The sequence below is a fragment of the Danio aesculapii genome, chromosome 3 (genome assembly GCF_903798145.1).
Source record: "Danio aesculapii chromosome 3, fDanAes4.1, whole genome shotgun sequence".
NCBI lineage: Eukaryota > Metazoa > Chordata > Actinopteri > Cypriniformes > Danionidae > Danio > Danio aesculapii.
The window spans coordinates 35,331,371-35,350,841 of record NC_079437.1 but is presented as its reverse complement, the minus strand read 5'-3'; the positions used below and the strand labels follow the sequence as shown (position 1 = coordinate 35,350,841).

Sequence of the window (19,471 nt, the reverse complement as noted above, 5' to 3'; positions counted from 1 at the left end):
CACGCGGAAGCTGCGTCTGGTCTTTTAGTTTACCACAGTGACGGGTAAAAAATAGAAAGTAACGTTACCTGTAAACTAACTGTCCTTTGAACGTTTGTAAAATGGATAGAGTTTCTACAAAAGACAAAGACAACATGATAACTCCAAAACGAAAACGTAATGAAACTACAAGCGGCAAGATTCCTAAAATGGATGATATCAGGTAACTTCGCCTTTGATGAGTTATGATTGACAGAAAGCATACTTTTATTTACATTGTAACTTATATATTAATGTAATGCGATGTTTGTCAAGCTCTGAGTCCTGCCTCGATCAACCAGCCGATGAAAGTGTTCATGAAGTAGTAACATTCGAGCCATCCACGCTGCCATGTAAGTTCCTGTTTGATATTACTCTCCTTACCTTATTCCTCTACTGTGTTTGGTGGGGGGCCAACTTCACAGAGGTTTTTTTTAAACACCAATTCAAGCACCACAATATGAAATTAATACAATCTGATTATTTTGGATGCTTTCATACATCAGTCTTTCTCAACCATGTTCCTGGAGGACCACCAGCTCTGCACATTTTCAATGTCTCCTTAACCAAACACACCTGATTTAGATCATCAGCTCATTAGCAGAGACTGAAAGATCTGTAATGGGTGTGACAGACAAAGCAGACATCCAAAACATGCAGTGTTGGTGGTCCTCCAGGAACGTGGTTGAGAAACACTGACATGCATGAATGTTAAATGTAAATGAAGTCATGTAAAATTCAGTGTCATCTAAGTACCTCCATTTATGAAGTTGATGAAAAACATAAAATAAGACCAACAGCAGACAATTAGCTAACTACATGTTAGATCAATTTGGATTCTCAAATAAGCAGTTTTTGCCTTTATTAAAGGTTTTGCCTTTATTGTGTGAAAATAGACTTTCCATAGTTTCAAATGATGTCTAGCTCTTATCTGTAAGATCCAAAAATTGTTATATCAAGACTCTCATGTTTACCATTGTATTTTGTGCATTACAGTTTTTCTCAATTGCTTTGTCTCAATTCTCGATTGCAATTATAATTTTTCAAAGCAATAAGTTTAGATCTCTGAACAATTAGCTTACTGTTCACTTCAGAGTGGCTTTTCTTATTGATTTAAACAAATTGCAAATGCTTTGACACATGTGTGCAAACAGCAAGTACAAATTTCTGTAGTTTGGACAAAAACTAACTGCATATGGTTTGTTGATCAAAACTGATGGGTCAATTCTCATTTAAACTGTTAAACTCTTCCAAAGTTATCAATTATTTTTCATCGTGTAAGCCTTCACAGTCAAACCTGTTTATTCAGTCATCAAACATTTGTATACGCACATGTCTACGCCATAAATATCTAATATTGACATTGTTTGTAATGTCTGCTAAATTGGTAAATAATCCCTAGTTGCAATACAATTTGCGTTATCTATTTATCAATCAAGTTTGGAAGCATAAACAGTTGGAGTCAGAATTATTAACCCCCTTTTGAATTTTTTTGTCTTTTTTTAAATATTTCCCAAATGATAATTAACAGAGCAGGGAATTTTCTCAGTATGTCTGATAATATTTTTTCTTCTGGAGAAAGTCTTATTTGTTTTATTTCGCGTATGTAAAAGCAGTTTTGATTTTTTAAAACCCATTTTAAGGTTTAAATTATTAGCCCCTTTAAGCTTTTTTTTCCCACCATGTCCACCAAGAATGTTTTTTTTTCATGGATGATATTTTGTAGTTTTTTTGTGTATTTGTGGTAACATAAGAAATATGAAATATACAGTAGAGTAATTGGACAAACAAGACTGCACTTTACATGTAATACATCTGTACAAAAATAAATGTACTGTATAAATACAAACGTTTATTTATTTTTTCATATTTTTCTATGTACTATTCACTCTTCTCAACAAGTATCAGATTTTTTTTATGGTTGACTGTCATGGTGAATAAACAACTAATCATTTTGAGCAGTGTGGCTCACATAATGACAAATACACTTTCTGTTTTGGTGGCCTTGGCCAAATTACTGACACAATAACTTGCTTTTGAAGCATAAATCAAATGTTTTGAGTGAGTAACCACATTTTGCAGACATGCAATAAAGTTCTGAAGTTCCTTAAAACAGTTCTGAGGTTTGCACTCACAGTTTAGAGAATGTTAAGTCTGTTTTGAAAGATGTGCCAAAGCAATTGAGGAAAAACTGTAATAACATAACACTGTAGCCTTTGCTTCGTTCACAGCTCAGTTTAAATGTCCCACAAACACATTTTTGCATATATGAAGGAATTTTTATATCGGAGCACATGTGAAGTACAAACTCTTGCTTTTAACAATAGATAATAAATAAGCAACCAACTGTTATATTACAATTATGACCCTGGATCACGGAACTCAGGATGTTTTTTAATCAACATTTCTACGTCACTTAAAAGCTGAAAAAATAAATGTTCCATTGATGTATGTTTTGCTAGGACAGGACAATATTTGGCCTATTATTACTGTGTGATCATAAGGAATCTGAGAGTTCAAAAATGAAAATTGCCTTTAAATTGGTCTAAATATGGTGCTTAGCAAATCACATTTCTAATCAAAAATCTTATTTGGCATATTTACAGTAGGGCATTTTCAACAAATATTCTTGGAAGACGATCCTTACTTAATATTATAATGATTTTGGCATACAAGAAAAATGAATCATTTTGGGCCATACAGCTTATTTTTAGCAACATAAGACTGGCTTTGTGGTCGTGGATCACAAATATGTAATTTAGGATTTACTTTTGTTATAATTATTAACTTTTGTTTATTAACTACCCTGTTTGGCAGCAGTCCACTATGATCCTGACACAACGGAGCCCATCAGCTGCAGTCTGAAGTCTCTCGATGAGCTGCTGTCATGGAAAAGAAATGAAGCAAGTATATTTAATGTGTCCAGTGTGCCTCTGGCTAGCAGGTATCCTCCATTCGAAAGCTGCCCAAGAAGGACATTGGTGTCCCATGACATGATGGGAGGCTATCTGGAGGACAGGTATAACCCAGAGTTTGACTTTAGCCTTGTCATGTCAGTTGTTTATCCAGTTTTCAGTATGGTCATGGTTCTGTTTTTTTCTGCTGAGGTTCATTCAAGGTGCAGAGGTAGAGACTCCATATGCCTTCTATCACTGGGAGTATATTGACATCTTTAACTACTTCAGTCATCAGATGGTAACCATTCCTCCTGCGGTCTGGACCAATGCAGCACACAAGCATGGAGTGCTCTCTATTGGTAGGTTTGTGTTCTCTATTTCATACAAAAAACGTATTAGCATTGTTTTTAAAAACTTTACAAACCTGTTAGAGTTTCTTTCTTCTGTTGAACACAAAGGAAGATATTCTGAAGAATGTTGGAAAAAAAAACAGCCATTGACTTCAGTGGTGCCTTTGACAATGCATGTCATGTCAACGGCAGCTTTTGATGGTCTTTGACTAGGCAGTAAAGACCTAAAAGGTCCATATTAATACCTCAATGGTACATAATAATACCTAAAAAGTACAAAAGTGTTCCTCCTAAAATTTGTTGGTACTATAATATATACTTTTAAGGTACAAATATGGATCCTTCAAGTAAAAATGTGTACCTTTTGAAAAGGTACCACCCCAGTGATGGCTCTTGTACCTTTATTTCTGAAAGTGTATACTTTTACATCTAGCTATTTAATCTGCAGTTAGTTTTCACGGCATAGAATTTATAGACTGCTATTGTTAGACACGAACATTAATGGTATTATCATGATGGACACATTCAGTAGCGAACTTGAGTTTATGTGACTTACACTTTTCATTGAAAAAAGCTCCTTATGTGCACTTTTTTCCCCCCAACATCCTCACTTGTGTGTGTCACACACCTTACACACCTGAAAAATTTTGGCGCAGTTTTGGCGCTGCTTGTATCTGAACGCAGCTACAGCCTCTAACATGACAGCAGGGAAAGGCAAAGCCATTCACAATGTTCATATGTGTTTTGGGGGCAGTACAACTGGCGGAGAGAACGTGATTTAACTCTGCATGTCTAGGTTAAAATTGACAGCGCGATTTAAATATATACATGTAAATATTTTTAAGTGAATTAAATTATTGGTGGAGACATTTCAATAGTTGATTGATATTGGTGAGTGCATGTCCCCTCCGTTCATGCTAAATCTATGTCTCTGGATCTCCAAAATATTTAAGACAAACATACAAAAAAAAAACAAACAAGTAGAGAAATTTTACTTTTTTTACTTTAATTTTTAACTTGAATTATGAGGGGCGTTTAATAGCTTTTCAATGGGCTTCATCATGCATTTAATTGTTTGTTTTTTCAAGATATTTTATGGGTCACATACTTGCTAATTTCAGCTTGCGCATTGTTAAAACTATGATATTATGACAGAAAATCTAGATTTGTATGTGTTTTTAAAATGTATAATAAGATGTTATTATATATGTAAAATGAAAATTTTTGTGTAAATATATTTGATATAATATGTGCAAATAAATATATTAACTCTGAATTATTGACCTAGAAATCATAATGTAGCTTCAGTCTTTAGTATTTTCAATCAGTAATGTTATCTCTGTAATACAAGCATTCAAATACAAAGCACACAAATTCGATGTTCTGAGATAACCATTTAGAGTTTATACTTTTTTGAGTTTGAGTGTCTGTCCTCTGTTGAACAAAGACTAATTGAACCTTCGCTAAGCCACACCTGAAAACCGTGACATACCAGTCGTGGCTTAGTAACCGTAGCTACGCGCGGGAGGCCTGTCAAGCTTTCGAGCGAGGGAAACAAGCCAAAGTGTTGTGCGTATGGATTGTGCAAATCTGACACCCGGTACCCTTAAAGTTTGGACGGAGTGGTGGAATTTTTTTCCCCTTTCAAAACCTAAAACCCAAGGGGAGAAAAGCCAGAGTGGATCAAGCTCTGTGAGGGGCGCTAAAGGAGCGGAGTTAAGTTGGTTTTGTTTTTAATATTCCTGACACGTTCAGTGATAGACGGCAATAACTCACACACCTCTTTACCCTAAACGGATCTAAACTGTGTTTCCTACAAAAATACAAAGCAGGTTATGTTTCTCAGCTGTCTTTTTCTTTTTTTCACTCGATATTATGAGCACTGCTTCGTTCAAGCCCTCGCCATAGTAATCATACTAACAGCAATTATATTTCCATCTGTTTCAAGCTACGAATATTTGAAATAACATATCAACAGAACAAAACTGAGATGTGATCACAATCTGAGCACTTGCGATCAATATACATCACCCGCAGCTGTTTTTCAGTCATTTATAACCCTCATGCCCATGTTAGAACTACAGTTCACTGATGTTTTCATCTGTTGTTTAGAGATTTAGTCATTACATCAGGTTAGTGTCTGCTTTTATATTTGGTGTCGGATTAATATTTGCTGGTAGGGAAAATCTATTTGTTCACTTCTGCTACGTTAATTTGCATTTCAGTTTATTTCTTTTTTCCACTTAACTACAAATTAGAATAGAAACTGTATAAAAAGCACACAAACATGCTGACAGTTATAGCTACTGTACATTGTTATGGGTCAATGATGCTAATATTCGGCATAAATCCATCAATTTCCCTTTCTGGCTGCTCTTTCTGTGAATGAATTATGTAGGAGCACTGTCCATGCGTGTTTCCTCATCGGTTAGTGATATACATTTCATTACACAACAATTAATCTATCAGGCTTTTTGGCTAAAAAAGAGAAATCGCGGTTTAATTTGTTGTTATTAGGTTATTTTTAAACTTCACCTCTCCTGCTGTGCATGAACTAAGCTGTTGAATGGTCAGCGTATGAGGTGGCTAGGCTAACCTAGCTTCAATTTAGATAAAATAATTTTCTAATCGGTTGCTTATTATGTCATGAATATACACCTGTAATGTATACTGCAGTCCTTTTTGTCTGGCTTTCTCAGATATCTCACCTGTTCGCCAAAAATGACTAATTATATCCCTGGCAATGTCTGACACCGGAGCATACACAATGTATTAGACGTGCCAGGCATGAAAGCGTAACAGGCGTAGCAGCAGTAACTAAGGAGGGCGCGGCTTAGGGAAGGGTCAATTGAAGAATTTTGGTTTTAAAAAAGCAGACATTGACGTTCATCATATGATTTGTTCCTATAATGGATGTCAATGACTGTTTTTTTCCAATATTCTTCAGCATATCTTGTTTTGTGTTTAGAACCACTTGAGTGTAAGTAATTGGTGTGGAAATTAATTTTTTGGGTGAACTGTCCATTTAATATTTTAGCATTTACATTTTGTCAGTAGGTTGCAACAACCAACCATTTAAAAGCTATGCGTCACTGAATAATTTGTTTAAGGGAGACTTCGCAAATGTTGATTCAACAAGTAGTAACATGTGTTATTGAGCAATTCATTCAAACTGATAATATTCCTTAAAAGTATTAATTACTGCGAAAACAAATAGTCAGAACTTGAATTATTTTACTTTAAATGATGTATTTGGAAAATCATGCAGCTCTGTTTGCATACATTTTACTCTGAGTAAATAATGCAACTTTTTTAAACTGTCGCAAACCACAGTGAAACATTGAAGTATTCTTTCTCTTCCTTAAGGCACATTTATCACAGAATGGACAGACGGAGCAAAGACATGCGAGGCCTTCCTTGCCGATGAGGAGAGTTACCGTGCAGCTGCTGACAAGTTGGTTCAGATTTCCCACTGCTATGGCTTTGACGGCTGGCTCATAAACATAGAAAATGTGCTGAGTGTGAGTACATAAAGCAATTCTGAAGGGATGTATTTGGTATTAGGTGTCAAAAATGCAGGATGTCTAACACTTCACCACCTCAAACTTTTCTTAGGAGACCGCGGTGAATAACACTGGCCCCTTTCTGCGCTACCTCACTGACCAGATGCACGAGCGTGTCCCAGGCAGTGTGGTCATCTGGTATGACAGTGTACTGAAAGACGGCAAGCTCCTCTGGCAGAACGAGCTCAATGACAACAACAGGCAAGTGATCATCTTCTGAAGAATTTACACAGGAAATTTAAAGTCCCCATGAAATCAAAACTAACTATATGATTTTGTTAGCTCACATTGCTAGTTTTGTGGTGAACAATTCATCTTTGCATGTCATTAAAAAAAGTTGTTTTATTTTGGTCTCTTGTCAAGAGAAGATCTAAAACGGTAGGGATTAAACCATGGAAGGTTGTATAACTCTTACTTTATCACAGATTTCACTCTCTGAAGCATCTGACGTCATATACCTCACTCGGGACATGCGTTAGGGCTTCCCTTACCATAATACACCTAAAACACGGATTGTCGTAAAATTCGTCAGTGGCAGGGAAAGAGTTAGTCGAAGTCATTTACCAATTGGACGCACATCATAATACCAGCCATACATGTAAAGCACAAATAATGTGTTTCTATTCGGTCATGTCCAGCAGCCGTCATCCTTGAACCAATCCCAATCATTGTAAGCGTTTCTTTTCTGTCTGTTCCATTGCTCCATTTGTTAGATGTTTGCTCACACTTTCTTTTGCAGTCTGAAGTGCGTACAATGCACAAAACGTCCAATTCGTGCCAGAGGATGTCTAATCCCATCTTTGCATTGACTTCACATGTAAATCACTCGCGCTTCATGTGCGTCTGCTTACTGCACAGGCTGCAAAACAATCCCCTCTCCTTTCATGTAATGTAATGATTGTGAGGGTGCAAGCGAGACATTTTTTGAAAGACACTCAAATACATCACGTGCGCTGCTCATGCAACTGCTATAAGTCACGTAAAATAATTAATTGCCAAGTGAAATAAATATAATTTGATTATATGGTTTGGAATTGGATGTTTTTTGAGATTATTAAAAATGTTTATTGATTATTTTACGTTTAAATTAATAATTTTGCAGGATCGCATAAATTTGTGACTTTTTTTTTTCGTTGGATCCAGCGATTGCGTAATCGCCAAAAACTAGGGGGTCTGTATTTTCAGTTAATTTGTCAGATTACGTATGTGTTAGGTATTGGGCGTGGCTAACATATTTAACCACGCCTCTCCAACTGTCAGTTTTGACAACAAGCAGAAATGATGAGGAGGAGGTGTCTAATAACTCTCCCCAAACCCTATTTCCCAATCTTTCTGAATGATATGCCTACTTTACTGCATCTAATCAGCTCGTAGTAGAAAAAAACAAGCCACACCCACTGTTTTCTTATTTAAAATTCTGTTTCTAAAGGAACTGCGTTACAATATGGAAAAAAAGTGCTCGTAGCTTCCGGTTAAGGTGGACTTTAACAGTAGATTCAAGTTTTGCTTCATCAGCTTCCTTCTGTCATCCTATCAGAATGTTTTTCGATGCTTGTGATGGATTTTTCACGAACTACAACTGGACAGAGCAGAGCCTGGAGGGAATGAAGTCTTATGCCGCTGCTCAGGGACGCTTTGCTGACATCTATGTCGGTGTAGATGTGTTTGCAAGAGGGAAGGTGATCGGAGGGAAATTTGAGACCAATAAGGTTAGACGGTTTAAATATAGTTGTGGAAATGATTGCTCTTAACAAAACTTCTTTTGTATGATCGAAAATACAGTAATATTAGTAAAATGTGAATTTTACAAAATTTTTTGTAAATTATTACGTGTAATGTCATGACATGCTTTATTGCTGTGATGGTAAATCTGAATTTTCAATAAATCAGTCTTCAGTGTAACATTAAAAGCATAATAAAGATATTTTGAAAAATGCTGGTAGCTGGCACCCATTGACTTCCATAGTCTTTTTTTTAATAATTAATTTTTGGGGGGGTTTTACCTTTAATGGACAGGATAGTACAGAGTATTCACAGGAAAGTGTGTGGTGCAGAGAGAGGGGAAGGATCAGCATAGGAACTCGAAGTGGGAATCAAACTCGGGTCGCCCTAAGCACCGGAGTGCATGTGTCGACACACTAATCACTACGCCATTGGCACCGACATATCCGTAGTAATTTTATCCCCTATTGTGGAAGTCAGTGGGTGCCAGCAACCAGCATTCATCAATATAAAAGAAGGGAAAGAAACTCATAAAGGTTTAAACCACACGAGGGAGAATAAATGATGAGGTAATTTTCATGTTTGAGTCAACTAATGCTTTAATCTCCTGTTATTCTGATATGCTGCTTAAACAAATCTTATTATTATGAATGTTGAAAAAGTTTTGCTGCTTAGTTTTTTTTAATGAACCCATGAAATCATGAAAGCATTCTTTGATGAATACTAATTTGAAAGTTCGAATTAGTTTAAAGCAGAAATATTTTGTTACTTTATTATTGCTGTCATTTTTGATTAATTTTACCCTTAAAGAATATAATATAATATAATATAATATAATATAATATAATATAATATAATATAATATAATATAATATAATATAATATAATATAATATAATATAATATAAAGAAAATTATACAAAGCAAAACAAGTGAAAAAAGTGAAAAAAAAAATGGAATTCCTAAATGTTTGAACAATAGTGTGTATCTATAATATCGTGTTTTTAATCTTCTCGTTTTGTTTCACCATTAGGCTCTGGAGCTGATTCGGAAGTATGACCTGTCGACAGCCATCTTTGCTCCTGGTTGGGTGTATGAATGTCATGAAAAGGTGGATTTTCGGCAAAACCAAGACAAGTAAGCTCTTTACAACACACTTAAATGATGGACAACGTGCTCACTGTTTTGCAATAAAAAAATAAAAAAGTAGATGCACACAAGCAAATGTGATCACTTATGTTTGATATCTGATTGCTGTTCTCAGGTTTTGGAGCTTGCTGTCTGATTTCCTTTATATCCACCGACCGACATCCAGTCTTCCGTTTGTTTCCTCATTTTGTCAAGGATTTGGGAAGAGCCTGTACTGGAGGGGAAAGGTACAATTCACACAATCATTTACCCACTGATATTCTCTTTAATACTTGTGTTACTCTTGGAGTATTTTGTGATATTTTTTTATTTATTTTTTTTACTGTCATCAATGGGAAACCAAACTTGACTTTGCATCAAACTATTAAACACAGCAGCACTTTTAAATACAAAATATTTTATATAATAATTGTAATAAAGGTTTTGTTGACATTTTGATTTTGGTTCATTCACATGGCCAATTACTCCTATTTTTCTAAATCAGTAACTACAGCAGATTTAAAGTAGGGCTGCACAATATATCGTTTCAGCATCGATATCGCAATGTGCGCATCTGCAATAGTCACATCGCAAGATCTGCAGTGTTGAGTCTGAATTATAGTTGACCAGGAGCCATAGAACACATTTGATTTGTAGAGTCACTGCTAAGTTTAACCATAATAGAGTGAAAGTTTATCATTTGCATGTGTTTTTAAGGCCTTTGATTGAGCATTTCCACAGTGTTTGGGCACAAAAAGTAGAATGTTTGGAGGTGAAATAAAGATTAATTGTATTTAATTATTATACAATTTATGCCAAAAATTTTTTTTGTCTTGTTTCTAGCCCAAATATCTACACTTCAAAGTGAACATGAGATTATATTAATAACCCTATAGGCAGATAATTTGGCATGTTTTAAGTAATAACATCTAATTTGGACTTACTTCCTTTGAAGAAGGAAACAAAACAATATTTTGCATATATTGCAATAAATGCATTTCATACTTTGCTTTGCTTTGTATTTATTATACAGTATTATTTCTGTACATGAATACTGTTAGACAACCCAGAGAACTGTCAAGAACTATTCAAACTATCTTGTGAAACTGTATTCATATCGCAGAAAAATAAAATATCGTAATATCAGATTTTTTCAATATCGTCCAGCCCTGATTATAGCACTGTTTATTTGACATTGCAGTCTTTCAAACTAAAATGCAGTAAAACAAACAAGTTCTTTGGGTTGCTCATCTGTGAAAACACTCAAAAGTGTATTCAATGCGTAGTGCTCTGATAACTGAATTATTTAAATCTCTTGTAGGTTGAGACAGAGAGGAGCTGGTTCAATCTGCATGCTCAGGAGATCCAGCCTCTGTATCTCTCGGAGAGCATGGGGAACGGCGGCTGGCTGAGGACCCGTGGCTGCTCAGAGGATGCCTGGATTGGAGGAAGCTCTCTAATGCTGGAAGGCATGATTCCATCTGGACTTTCTGATGTCTGTGCGAGGTACTGGACATTTTGCTTACAAATTTTGCTGACGTATCTAAAAAATATTATTATAATATTATTAAAGAGCCCCTATTATGGGTTTTTGAAAATGACCTTTCATGGGGTGTATAACACAGCTCTAAGTGAATGAAAATATCCAGCTGAGGGTTTAATTCTAAAAGTGCACCTTGTTTAAAAAAAATATTTATTTAAATAAAAGATTCAACTCAGTCATTTATATGATTCGTCATTTGTCCGGATCTTTAGCCTGTTCGTATTGACATTGACACGAAGCAATACCAAATATGTTCTGTGCCGGATCCGGTAAAACATGAACAGTGCAGGTGTGTGACTGGTCATGACTGAAGATGAGTGGACATTAATGAGTGAATGTTCTGGTGATTAATGAAATAATCTACCCTGCAACGGGGGACTCGTCGGCCATGTGTTAAAGAAAGGATCAGAAAAGACTATTGATATATGGGACTTTGTCAGAGCTTGACATTAACTTTATCAGTACACAGTTCATGGATCAGTTCCTAAGTAATTTAAGTGTAATTAAAATGTTTGCCTCCTTGTTTTCTCCAGCTTGCAAAATATGTATTTAATTATGTTTTGTTATTTGTAATGGTTTCACGCAGCTTGTACTGTATCTGGTTAACTCTTTATATAGTCATATCATGTCTAAAACCACGTTGAAATGTGTTAGGGCTGCATGATAAATGGAAAAAAGATCACGATCTCGATTCGACCCTACACACGATCTTAATTCAGCTGTGTGTGTTTTATCACAGTGACGGCAGCCATGAGCTGCACTAGGAAGTGAAAATGAAATTGGCCGCACATCATTTAGATGATCATAACGCATTTTACGGTTATGATTATGACAAGGATTTGATATGTTTTTTCTTTCATAGATAACACAGTGTTGTGCATGAAAATAAATGTTTTACAGTGTCAGTATAGCTACTCTAGTTTATATAATGCAAGAAGAAATCTGATAATGACAAATGTCTGATTTTACCAGTGAAAACAAATGGTCTAAAAATGCTGTCAATGACGAAGGACAAGCACATGTCCTAAACATAATAATTCATCTTTATAATTATGAATAGTTGTATTCTGATGTCATAATTTTACTGTGAATTAACAAACAGGATATATTGAAAGTCTGTTCAAGTCCACCATAATGACTGTACAAAATTTAGCATTTTAAGTAACAGTAGACCTACACATAGGCCTATTATTGTTGTTTTACCATATCGCCACTTTTAGAATTATAAGGTTCTCTCTGACATTTGTCAAAATTGAGTTATTGACATATTCTTATTAAATGACAACTTATTGTTTACATTTTAAGACTTTTTTAAAAAAAAACAAATGTTGCACACATACGGTTAGCTATATGGATTTTAAAAACTTTGAAGCTCAATATCTCAAAATCATTCAGAACGCAGATAGAACCTTATAATTCCAAGGTGACGATATGTTTGAGAATTGACAATAATAATAGCCTACTCATATTAACCTTTATTTTACATCTAAAGAATCATGAGAAAGGATCGTGATCTTGATTTTAAGCAAAAAACAAATTGTGATTCACATTTTAGCCAGAATCGTGCAGCCCTACGATGCGTGTTGCTTTGTTTATGGATTTAAATGCATTTGTGAGCTCGCAATCCACTGCCGTTTGTCGTGGCTATGGTCACCGTCAGCTGTTCATACACAAGTGCGGCAGTCAAGTTTCAAAATAGTCCAGCTTTGCCACTGTGTGGATTAATGCTGAATGTGTGTCACTGATTTTACTCATGGTAATATTGGAGCAACATGCTGGTGTTTAACTGCATTGCTTTAACGCACTCCTGCATTGGGTTCGCACATATACTCTGCACTCTGACTACTTCAACGGTGTTGATAAGCCATCGTGGGAATTTCTCTCTGTCTCGTGCTGAACGCAGTCAACCAAACGTAACAGACTGGGTCATCAAACCAATCAGCGCAAATTAGCTTCACGCTAAGGAGGGGTTTGAGAACAAATTAATCACTGAACACATCATATGGGAGTCGTTGGCATAATTAGGTAAAAATAAATGCATATTATAAGACAGTAAAAGTGTTTTTTGACCTTGCAAGCATATCAGACTGTTGTTAGAGACCCTAAAACCAAACTATGACCTTTTTAAATGCAAAATAGGCGCTCTTTAATATTGAACTGATAATATTCAAACAGGGTTGATGGAATTTCTGGAATATCATGGAATTAAGGTATATTTCAGACATTGAAAGTCTGAATTATATGCATTTTTTTTGTTCAGGTTGTGGAATGTCAGGGATTTTTGTTGTTCATTTTATGTAACTTGTTCACTTTCCATTCATCAAAATGTAATTGTTCTGTAAAATGTTTTTATTGTGTTATAATTTTTCTTTATTATTAGGTGGTATAAATGGTCGCTGATTGAATTGAAAATTTAAATTAATAGGTCGCAAGATACTCTTAAGTTTTTTTTCTGCAACTGGTATTTAATTAGCTATTTAAAGTCTTAGATTGATATTATAATCATCATTTAATGTATCAATCAATGTTGTGTTAATGTTATAAACTAATTGAGAACATTTCTGTATTAAATAAGGCAATTCAAACTAACTTCTAGTCCAGCTTTGTTTTGGGTTTCAGCACTTTGTCCTAAATGTGACACAACAAGCAATTAAAGATATATTTAGCTTTTTGTATGCTCAATGCTCATATAGTAGATCATAGATAATTAAGCTTCTTATACAGTGAAAATCAGGGAAAACCATGACTTTTTCCTGATTTTCACTGACTAAAAATTTGACCTCAGGCTCAGAATGGAAACCCTGTTCAAAGCCTGTATTTGTCTTTTTGTAGGATATTTTCTCTACACGTTCCTCTGGCTGCCAGGACGTTTGTCTCTTTTATCTTCAAGCCACCCGTGGGGGTAAAGGTGTCTTTGGAGCTCAAAACAATAGACGGTCCTCTGTGCACATTTGACGGGACAGAGGAAATAGCATGTGAGTTGTTTTCAGGCCTAGTCTCTGTCTGTAGCTGTCATGTGAAATGTCATTTAATGTAATCTGGTGTGTGTTTAGCTAGAAGTGTCTTTCCTGAAGCACTAGCTGAGAGCAACCAGTTGGTAGAGCAGTTTGCACAGAATTGTGGACAGTGGACTTCAGATGGCTGGGCTACCAGGTAAGAGTCTTAAGGTTTTAAAGGGATAGTTTATCCAAAAAATTAAAAAAAAAACTATATCATTTACTACTGATTTTTTTCTTCTTCTGTTGAACACAAAAGAAGATGTTTTGAAGAATGTTGTAAACCTGTAGCCACTGACTTGCGTTCATATTATATACAGACAAGCCTGAAATTATTCACAACCCTGTCAAATTCTGACTTTAAGTTGTAACCAGCAGTATGAATAATTTTGGCCTGACTTTACATATTTCTACTATGGATATCATTAGATACTGGTTTCAAACATTCTTCAAAATATCTTCTTTTGTGTTCAACAGAAAAAGAAAATTCATGAAGGTTTTGTAAGGGTGTGTAAATGAGTCAATTTTTTTCATTTTTCAGTGAACTGTACATTACCTGACAAAACTCTTGTCGTCAATCCCAGTTGTAAGTGCAACACATAATAACTTGACTTCTATTTGATCATTTGGAAAAGTGGCAGAAGGTAGATTTCTCAGATGAATCATCTGTTGAACTGCATCCCAATCATCAACAATACTGTAGAAGACCTATTGGAACCCGCATGGACCCAAGATTCTCAGAGAAATCAGTCAAATTTGGTGAAGGAAAAATCATGGTTTGAGGTTACATTCAGTATGGGGGTGTGCGAGAGATTTGCAGAGTAGAAAAGCAAAGAAGGATCAAGGTGCTCCTGGATTGGCCAGCCCAGTCACCAAAAATGAACATTATTGAGCATGTCTGAGTTAAGATGGAGGAGGCGTTGAAGATGAATCCAAAGAATCTTGATGAACTCTGGGAGTCCTGCAAGTACGCTTTCTTTGCCATTCCAGATGACTTTATTAATGTTTTTTGAGTCATTGATCAACTAGAAGTCAAGTTATTATTTGTTGTACCTAAAACTGGGATAGACGACAAGACTTTTGTCAGATAGTGTACTTTTAAAGCCGTTTTTTTTATCATGAAGTGCCATTTTCTAATGTATCAAGTGACTGGTGCAGGTTAAAATTATGACTAAGGACAATGATCGCCTCTGAAACTGTTGTTTATGTGGCAGAGATTATTCGCTGGCCATCCTAGGTTTAAGTGTTGTTCATTTATAGGTTGCCCACACATTCTTTTAGTCTGAAATGTTTTGGTCACACCAGATATCTGCAATATCAAATCAAACTCAATGTGGTTGAACTCTTAGATGTTTCCTGTTAAAAATGATTGGTTGCTCATTGCGAGAAGTGTGTATTCGCGTTTCCCGAGATGGAGGAGATCAAGACATCAACTTCAACTGCAGGATTGGAGAGATTATGGTGAGACACGCACATACACACAACATGTCACATGTCTTTCAAGATATTCCTGTGTGTTTTTAGGGAAGTGAGTTTTTTTGTTTGTTTCATGAGTGAAGCACTTTTAGTGATTCACATTCAATTCTTGACAATAGCAATAAGCAAATTATTTTACAGAATGACAAGAAACCAATAAATGACTACACATACTATTTTGTTTAAGAAACATTGAAGCTCTTACTTAAATCAGTTTTAAATGCTTATAAATTATAAATGTAAAATAATGTAAAGTTGACTTTTTTTTTTTATTAATTTTGAGATTTACTAGAGATTACCTGTCACACTTATTAAATTGCTGGTGGTTTTAAAGATTGACTTTAAGGAACTTTTAATGTAAACTGATCAGTACCATAATACAGTATTATCGAAATACAGTATCAGTCAATAATGCACGATATTGGAAAAAATTTTTCTCTGCGATTATATGTTGCTATATATATATATATATATATATATATATATATATATATATATATATATATATATATAAACATATATATTGCAATACAATTTCACCCGATGACTTAACCTATTTTTGCAAAGACTTTGGATTGATTAGGGTGATTATATAGGGGAGTGAAATATAAATATATATTTTGTCATTTATTATATACATATAATGAACAAAATAGTCATAAATAAACACAATGGAGCAAATATTACAGTGAAATAAACAATGATTAATGGTTTTCTGTGGAGAGTCTAACAGTATTCAGATATATAAATTAAAAAAACAGTGTAAATCAACAGTGTATAGTCTTCATCACAAACATTATTTGATAAATAGAATCTTTATTAAACTTCTTTATGCTTTATTAAAATGCTTTGCACTCTCTTAAAATGTTTACATAGTCACAGTCCTTAGCAAACACATGCACATGATTAACTTTCACTCTTAAATGCTTAAATTCTGCAGAGTCTCCACAAATTTGACCTGTGGTTCCTGGTCATCTATAATCCCAACTCAGCCTTGCATATCTTGCGATGTGACTTATGGACACACATATTGCGATATCTATGCTCAAACAATACATTGCTCAGCATATATAAGTACACCCCTCAAATTTATCTTTTAAATGAGTATTTTTAATAGGAAGCTATACAATATTATATTTGTGCATATACTGTACATTATATTAGTCAGTACTGAAGCCAAATCTAGAGTTTATCTGACAAAATAACTTGTACACTCAAATTTATATATTATAGAAAAATATTAAATACAAATTTAAAAAAGAAGAAAAATCAAGAGAAGCAAAAAAAAAAAAAAGAAAAATGTAGTTGAAATTTGGTAGGTTGTAATTTATTTTTGCTATATTTAGCTTGAATTTAATTGTTTTATCTTTCAATTTTAAAATATGTTTGGTGACAAATATTATTTTAATAAATATATCTGTTTAATTAATCTGTTTTGTTTAAATGAAGTTTTACAAACTAATTTCAAGAGGAGCACATGGTATGATTGATCGCAACTGGTCTCTTATCTATGATCATTAGTCAGCTAATCAGATTAATTCAAATTCACTATAAGTAGCCTGGCTAAAACTTCTCTCATCTTCATTTTCCGAAGAAATCCCCCATCCACCCCATTTCCCCTTCTCTCTTTTAAGAGGGGGAGCTCTCGAGAACTACCTGATCTCGTACTTTCCTTACATGCTCATTGACCAGGCAGGAGCTCTGGGCTCAATTATCTACAGTACGAGCTCAGGGTTCTCTCCTCAAACAGCATGCCAAATCTGCTATCATTATCAAGCAATATCTAAGTGCGAACGCTTGAAATGTACTTAAATACATTGCTTATATTCACTGAGAAATGGATAAAAATATTCATTTTCAAAATGGGGTGTACTCAATTATGCTGAGCGCTGTATATTATGCAGCTCTACTATACATTTTTTCTTCTAAAACATCATTTACATTAACACATAAAAAGTATAAAGTTGCATATTTGCTTTCTGTGATGCCCTACAAATTGACAGTTAGTGATAATATTGTTTTATATAAATATTATAAAATTAATCAATTGTTTTAATCTTAAAAAAATTGTGAAATAACTCTCTTAATCTAATAATTCTGTCTTCGGTGTCACATGATCATTGAGAATTAATTCTAATATTCTGATGTGTTGATTCAACATTTCTTATCATCAATGTTAAAACACCTGATTAATAGTTGTTTGAAACAATTCAGAAGTAGAAATAAATACTTTTATTTGAAATAAAAATCTTATATTACAAATATTTGTTCACTTTTCGAACATTTTTTTGCATTCGTTATTTTAAAAATCTTTTATTGTAGAAAAAAATCACTTGAAATTTTATATAAAATTACATTTTAACCCCCTCCCTCCCCCAAAGCATCCAAATTCAAATGAACAGGTAAATGTATATTGTTATACAAGGGCTAACGCAAATAAAAACATATACTGTATTCCACATACAAAAATACACATATCAATCAATAAACCAGTAGCGTGAGAGGTATTTGCTTGTCATTGTATCGTTCCATAAATTGTATAAACAGTTCCCAAATTTTATGGAACTCCTTTAATTAGCCTTTTTTTACTGTAGGTGATTTTTTTAAGTGCGATGTAATGTATCAAATCTTTCAGCCAGTGGTCAATGGATGGACTCTCTATGTTCTTCCAATAGAGTGCGATCAAACACCTTGCAAAAACAAGACACACGTCAATCATTTTAGTTCGATAACCTGGTAATGACAAACTTACAGGAAATAAACCCAAAGCGCATATTTCAGGTGTAACCGGAATTGGTTTTAACAGAATTGAGATTAATCTGATTACGTTTTACCAGAAAATCTTTTCTCTGCATTCTTAATATATCATTGTCCATTTCTGTTTTGTTTTTTTAATACAGCTGTTGGATGCAGATAATCTTCAAGCGCCGGTGCAGTCAGTTGAAGGCATCTGTGTCAATGATGTGGTGTGGCAGACGGGTGTTTTAAAAGGAGACGGACACACACTGAAGGTACTTTTAAATGCCACATTGCGATGGCAATATCCCACCCGGCAGGTCCGCCATTTCCGGATTTATTGGAGGCATCTGCGTGGTCCTGACCCTCGAATCCCTTCTGGAGCCTTGACTCTGATCGGCAGGTCTTACGCCACCCTGTACCGCGTGGTGGAACTGGAGGTTCCTGCTGCTCCGGGTCTCATAGAGCTGGTGGTGGAGCCCGTCAGCAGAGAGGGGTTCAGTGTGCCAGAAGCCCAGTGGGGCAGACGGACCCTCAGCTACAGCCAGAGTCCTTCAGGCAACCCATCTCATTGATCAAAAACATGTAAAGGGAGACTTTACCAAAAAAAACTGAAATTTGCTCACCGTCAGGTCATCCTTTTATTTCAGTAGAACTTTAATGAAGGTTTTTAAGCTTAAACTGTGGTTCTTGGTGATTCATAAAATATGTCACCGGCTACCAGAAATAAACAAAACATAAGTAAAAAATAAGAAAAACGGCTGATCTCTGCAAGAAAATAAACATTATTTACAAAAGGAGCACAGTTTAAGCTTAAAATATTCTTTAATGTTGCACGCTATAAAAACCTACTTCTTTTGTGGCCTGAGGGTGAGATAAGTAGCAGCCACTTTTATTTTTTGGGTGAAATATTGGTTTATATGAAGCTTTTGATTTGACGTTATTATCATATATTTATATGCAGTGGAACGCATGATGCATTGGTGCTTATGCTAAAACTGTATGCAGTATTTCATGAATGACTGAAGTTTATTCTGAATGCT

The 19,471-nt window shown here is 34.8% G+C and overlaps 1 protein-coding gene across 2 annotated transcripts; it reads left to right on the top strand.

The window, feature by feature from the left end:
• engase (endo-beta-N-acetylglucosaminidase) lies at nucleotides 1–19,176 on the top strand. 2 transcript variants are annotated; one of them, XM_056453854.1, is made up of 14 exons: nucleotides 1–202; nucleotides 295–371; nucleotides 2,839–3,037; nucleotides 3,126–3,274; nucleotides 6,632–6,786; nucleotides 6,881–7,029; nucleotides 8,366–8,537; nucleotides 9,583–9,686; nucleotides 9,814–9,925; nucleotides 10,999–11,183; nucleotides 14,053–14,195; nucleotides 14,274–14,373; nucleotides 15,566–15,677; nucleotides 18,593–19,176. In XM_056453854.1, exons 1-14 carry the CDS (start codon nucleotides 102–104, stop codon nucleotides 19,001–19,003), a joined length of 2,169 nt encoding a protein of 722 aa, XP_056309829.1. In that variant the 5' UTR covers nucleotides 1–101; the 3' UTR covers nucleotides 19,004–19,176. The 2 variants fall into 2 exon arrangements, with proteins under 2 accessions (XP_056309829.1, XP_056309828.1); XM_056453853.1 differs by having other exon boundaries at nucleotides 2,836–3,037.
• The last annotated feature ends 295 nt before the right edge of the window (nucleotides 19,177–19,471 follow it).

Excerpts from the sequence above, each read along its gene's own strand:
- engase (XM_056453853.1), top strand. The coding sequence starts at position 102 with ATGGATAGAGTTTCTACAAAAGACAAAGACAACATGATAACTCCAAAA. Across the intron at positions 203-294 it reads CCTAAAATGGATGATATCAG|CTCTGAGTCCTGCCTCGATC; the intron begins GTAACTTCGCCT and ends ATGTTTGTCAAG. Across the intron at positions 15,678-18,592 it reads GCAGGATTGGAGAGATTATG|CTGTTGGATGCAGATAATCT; the intron begins GTGAGACACGCA and ends TTTTTAATACAG.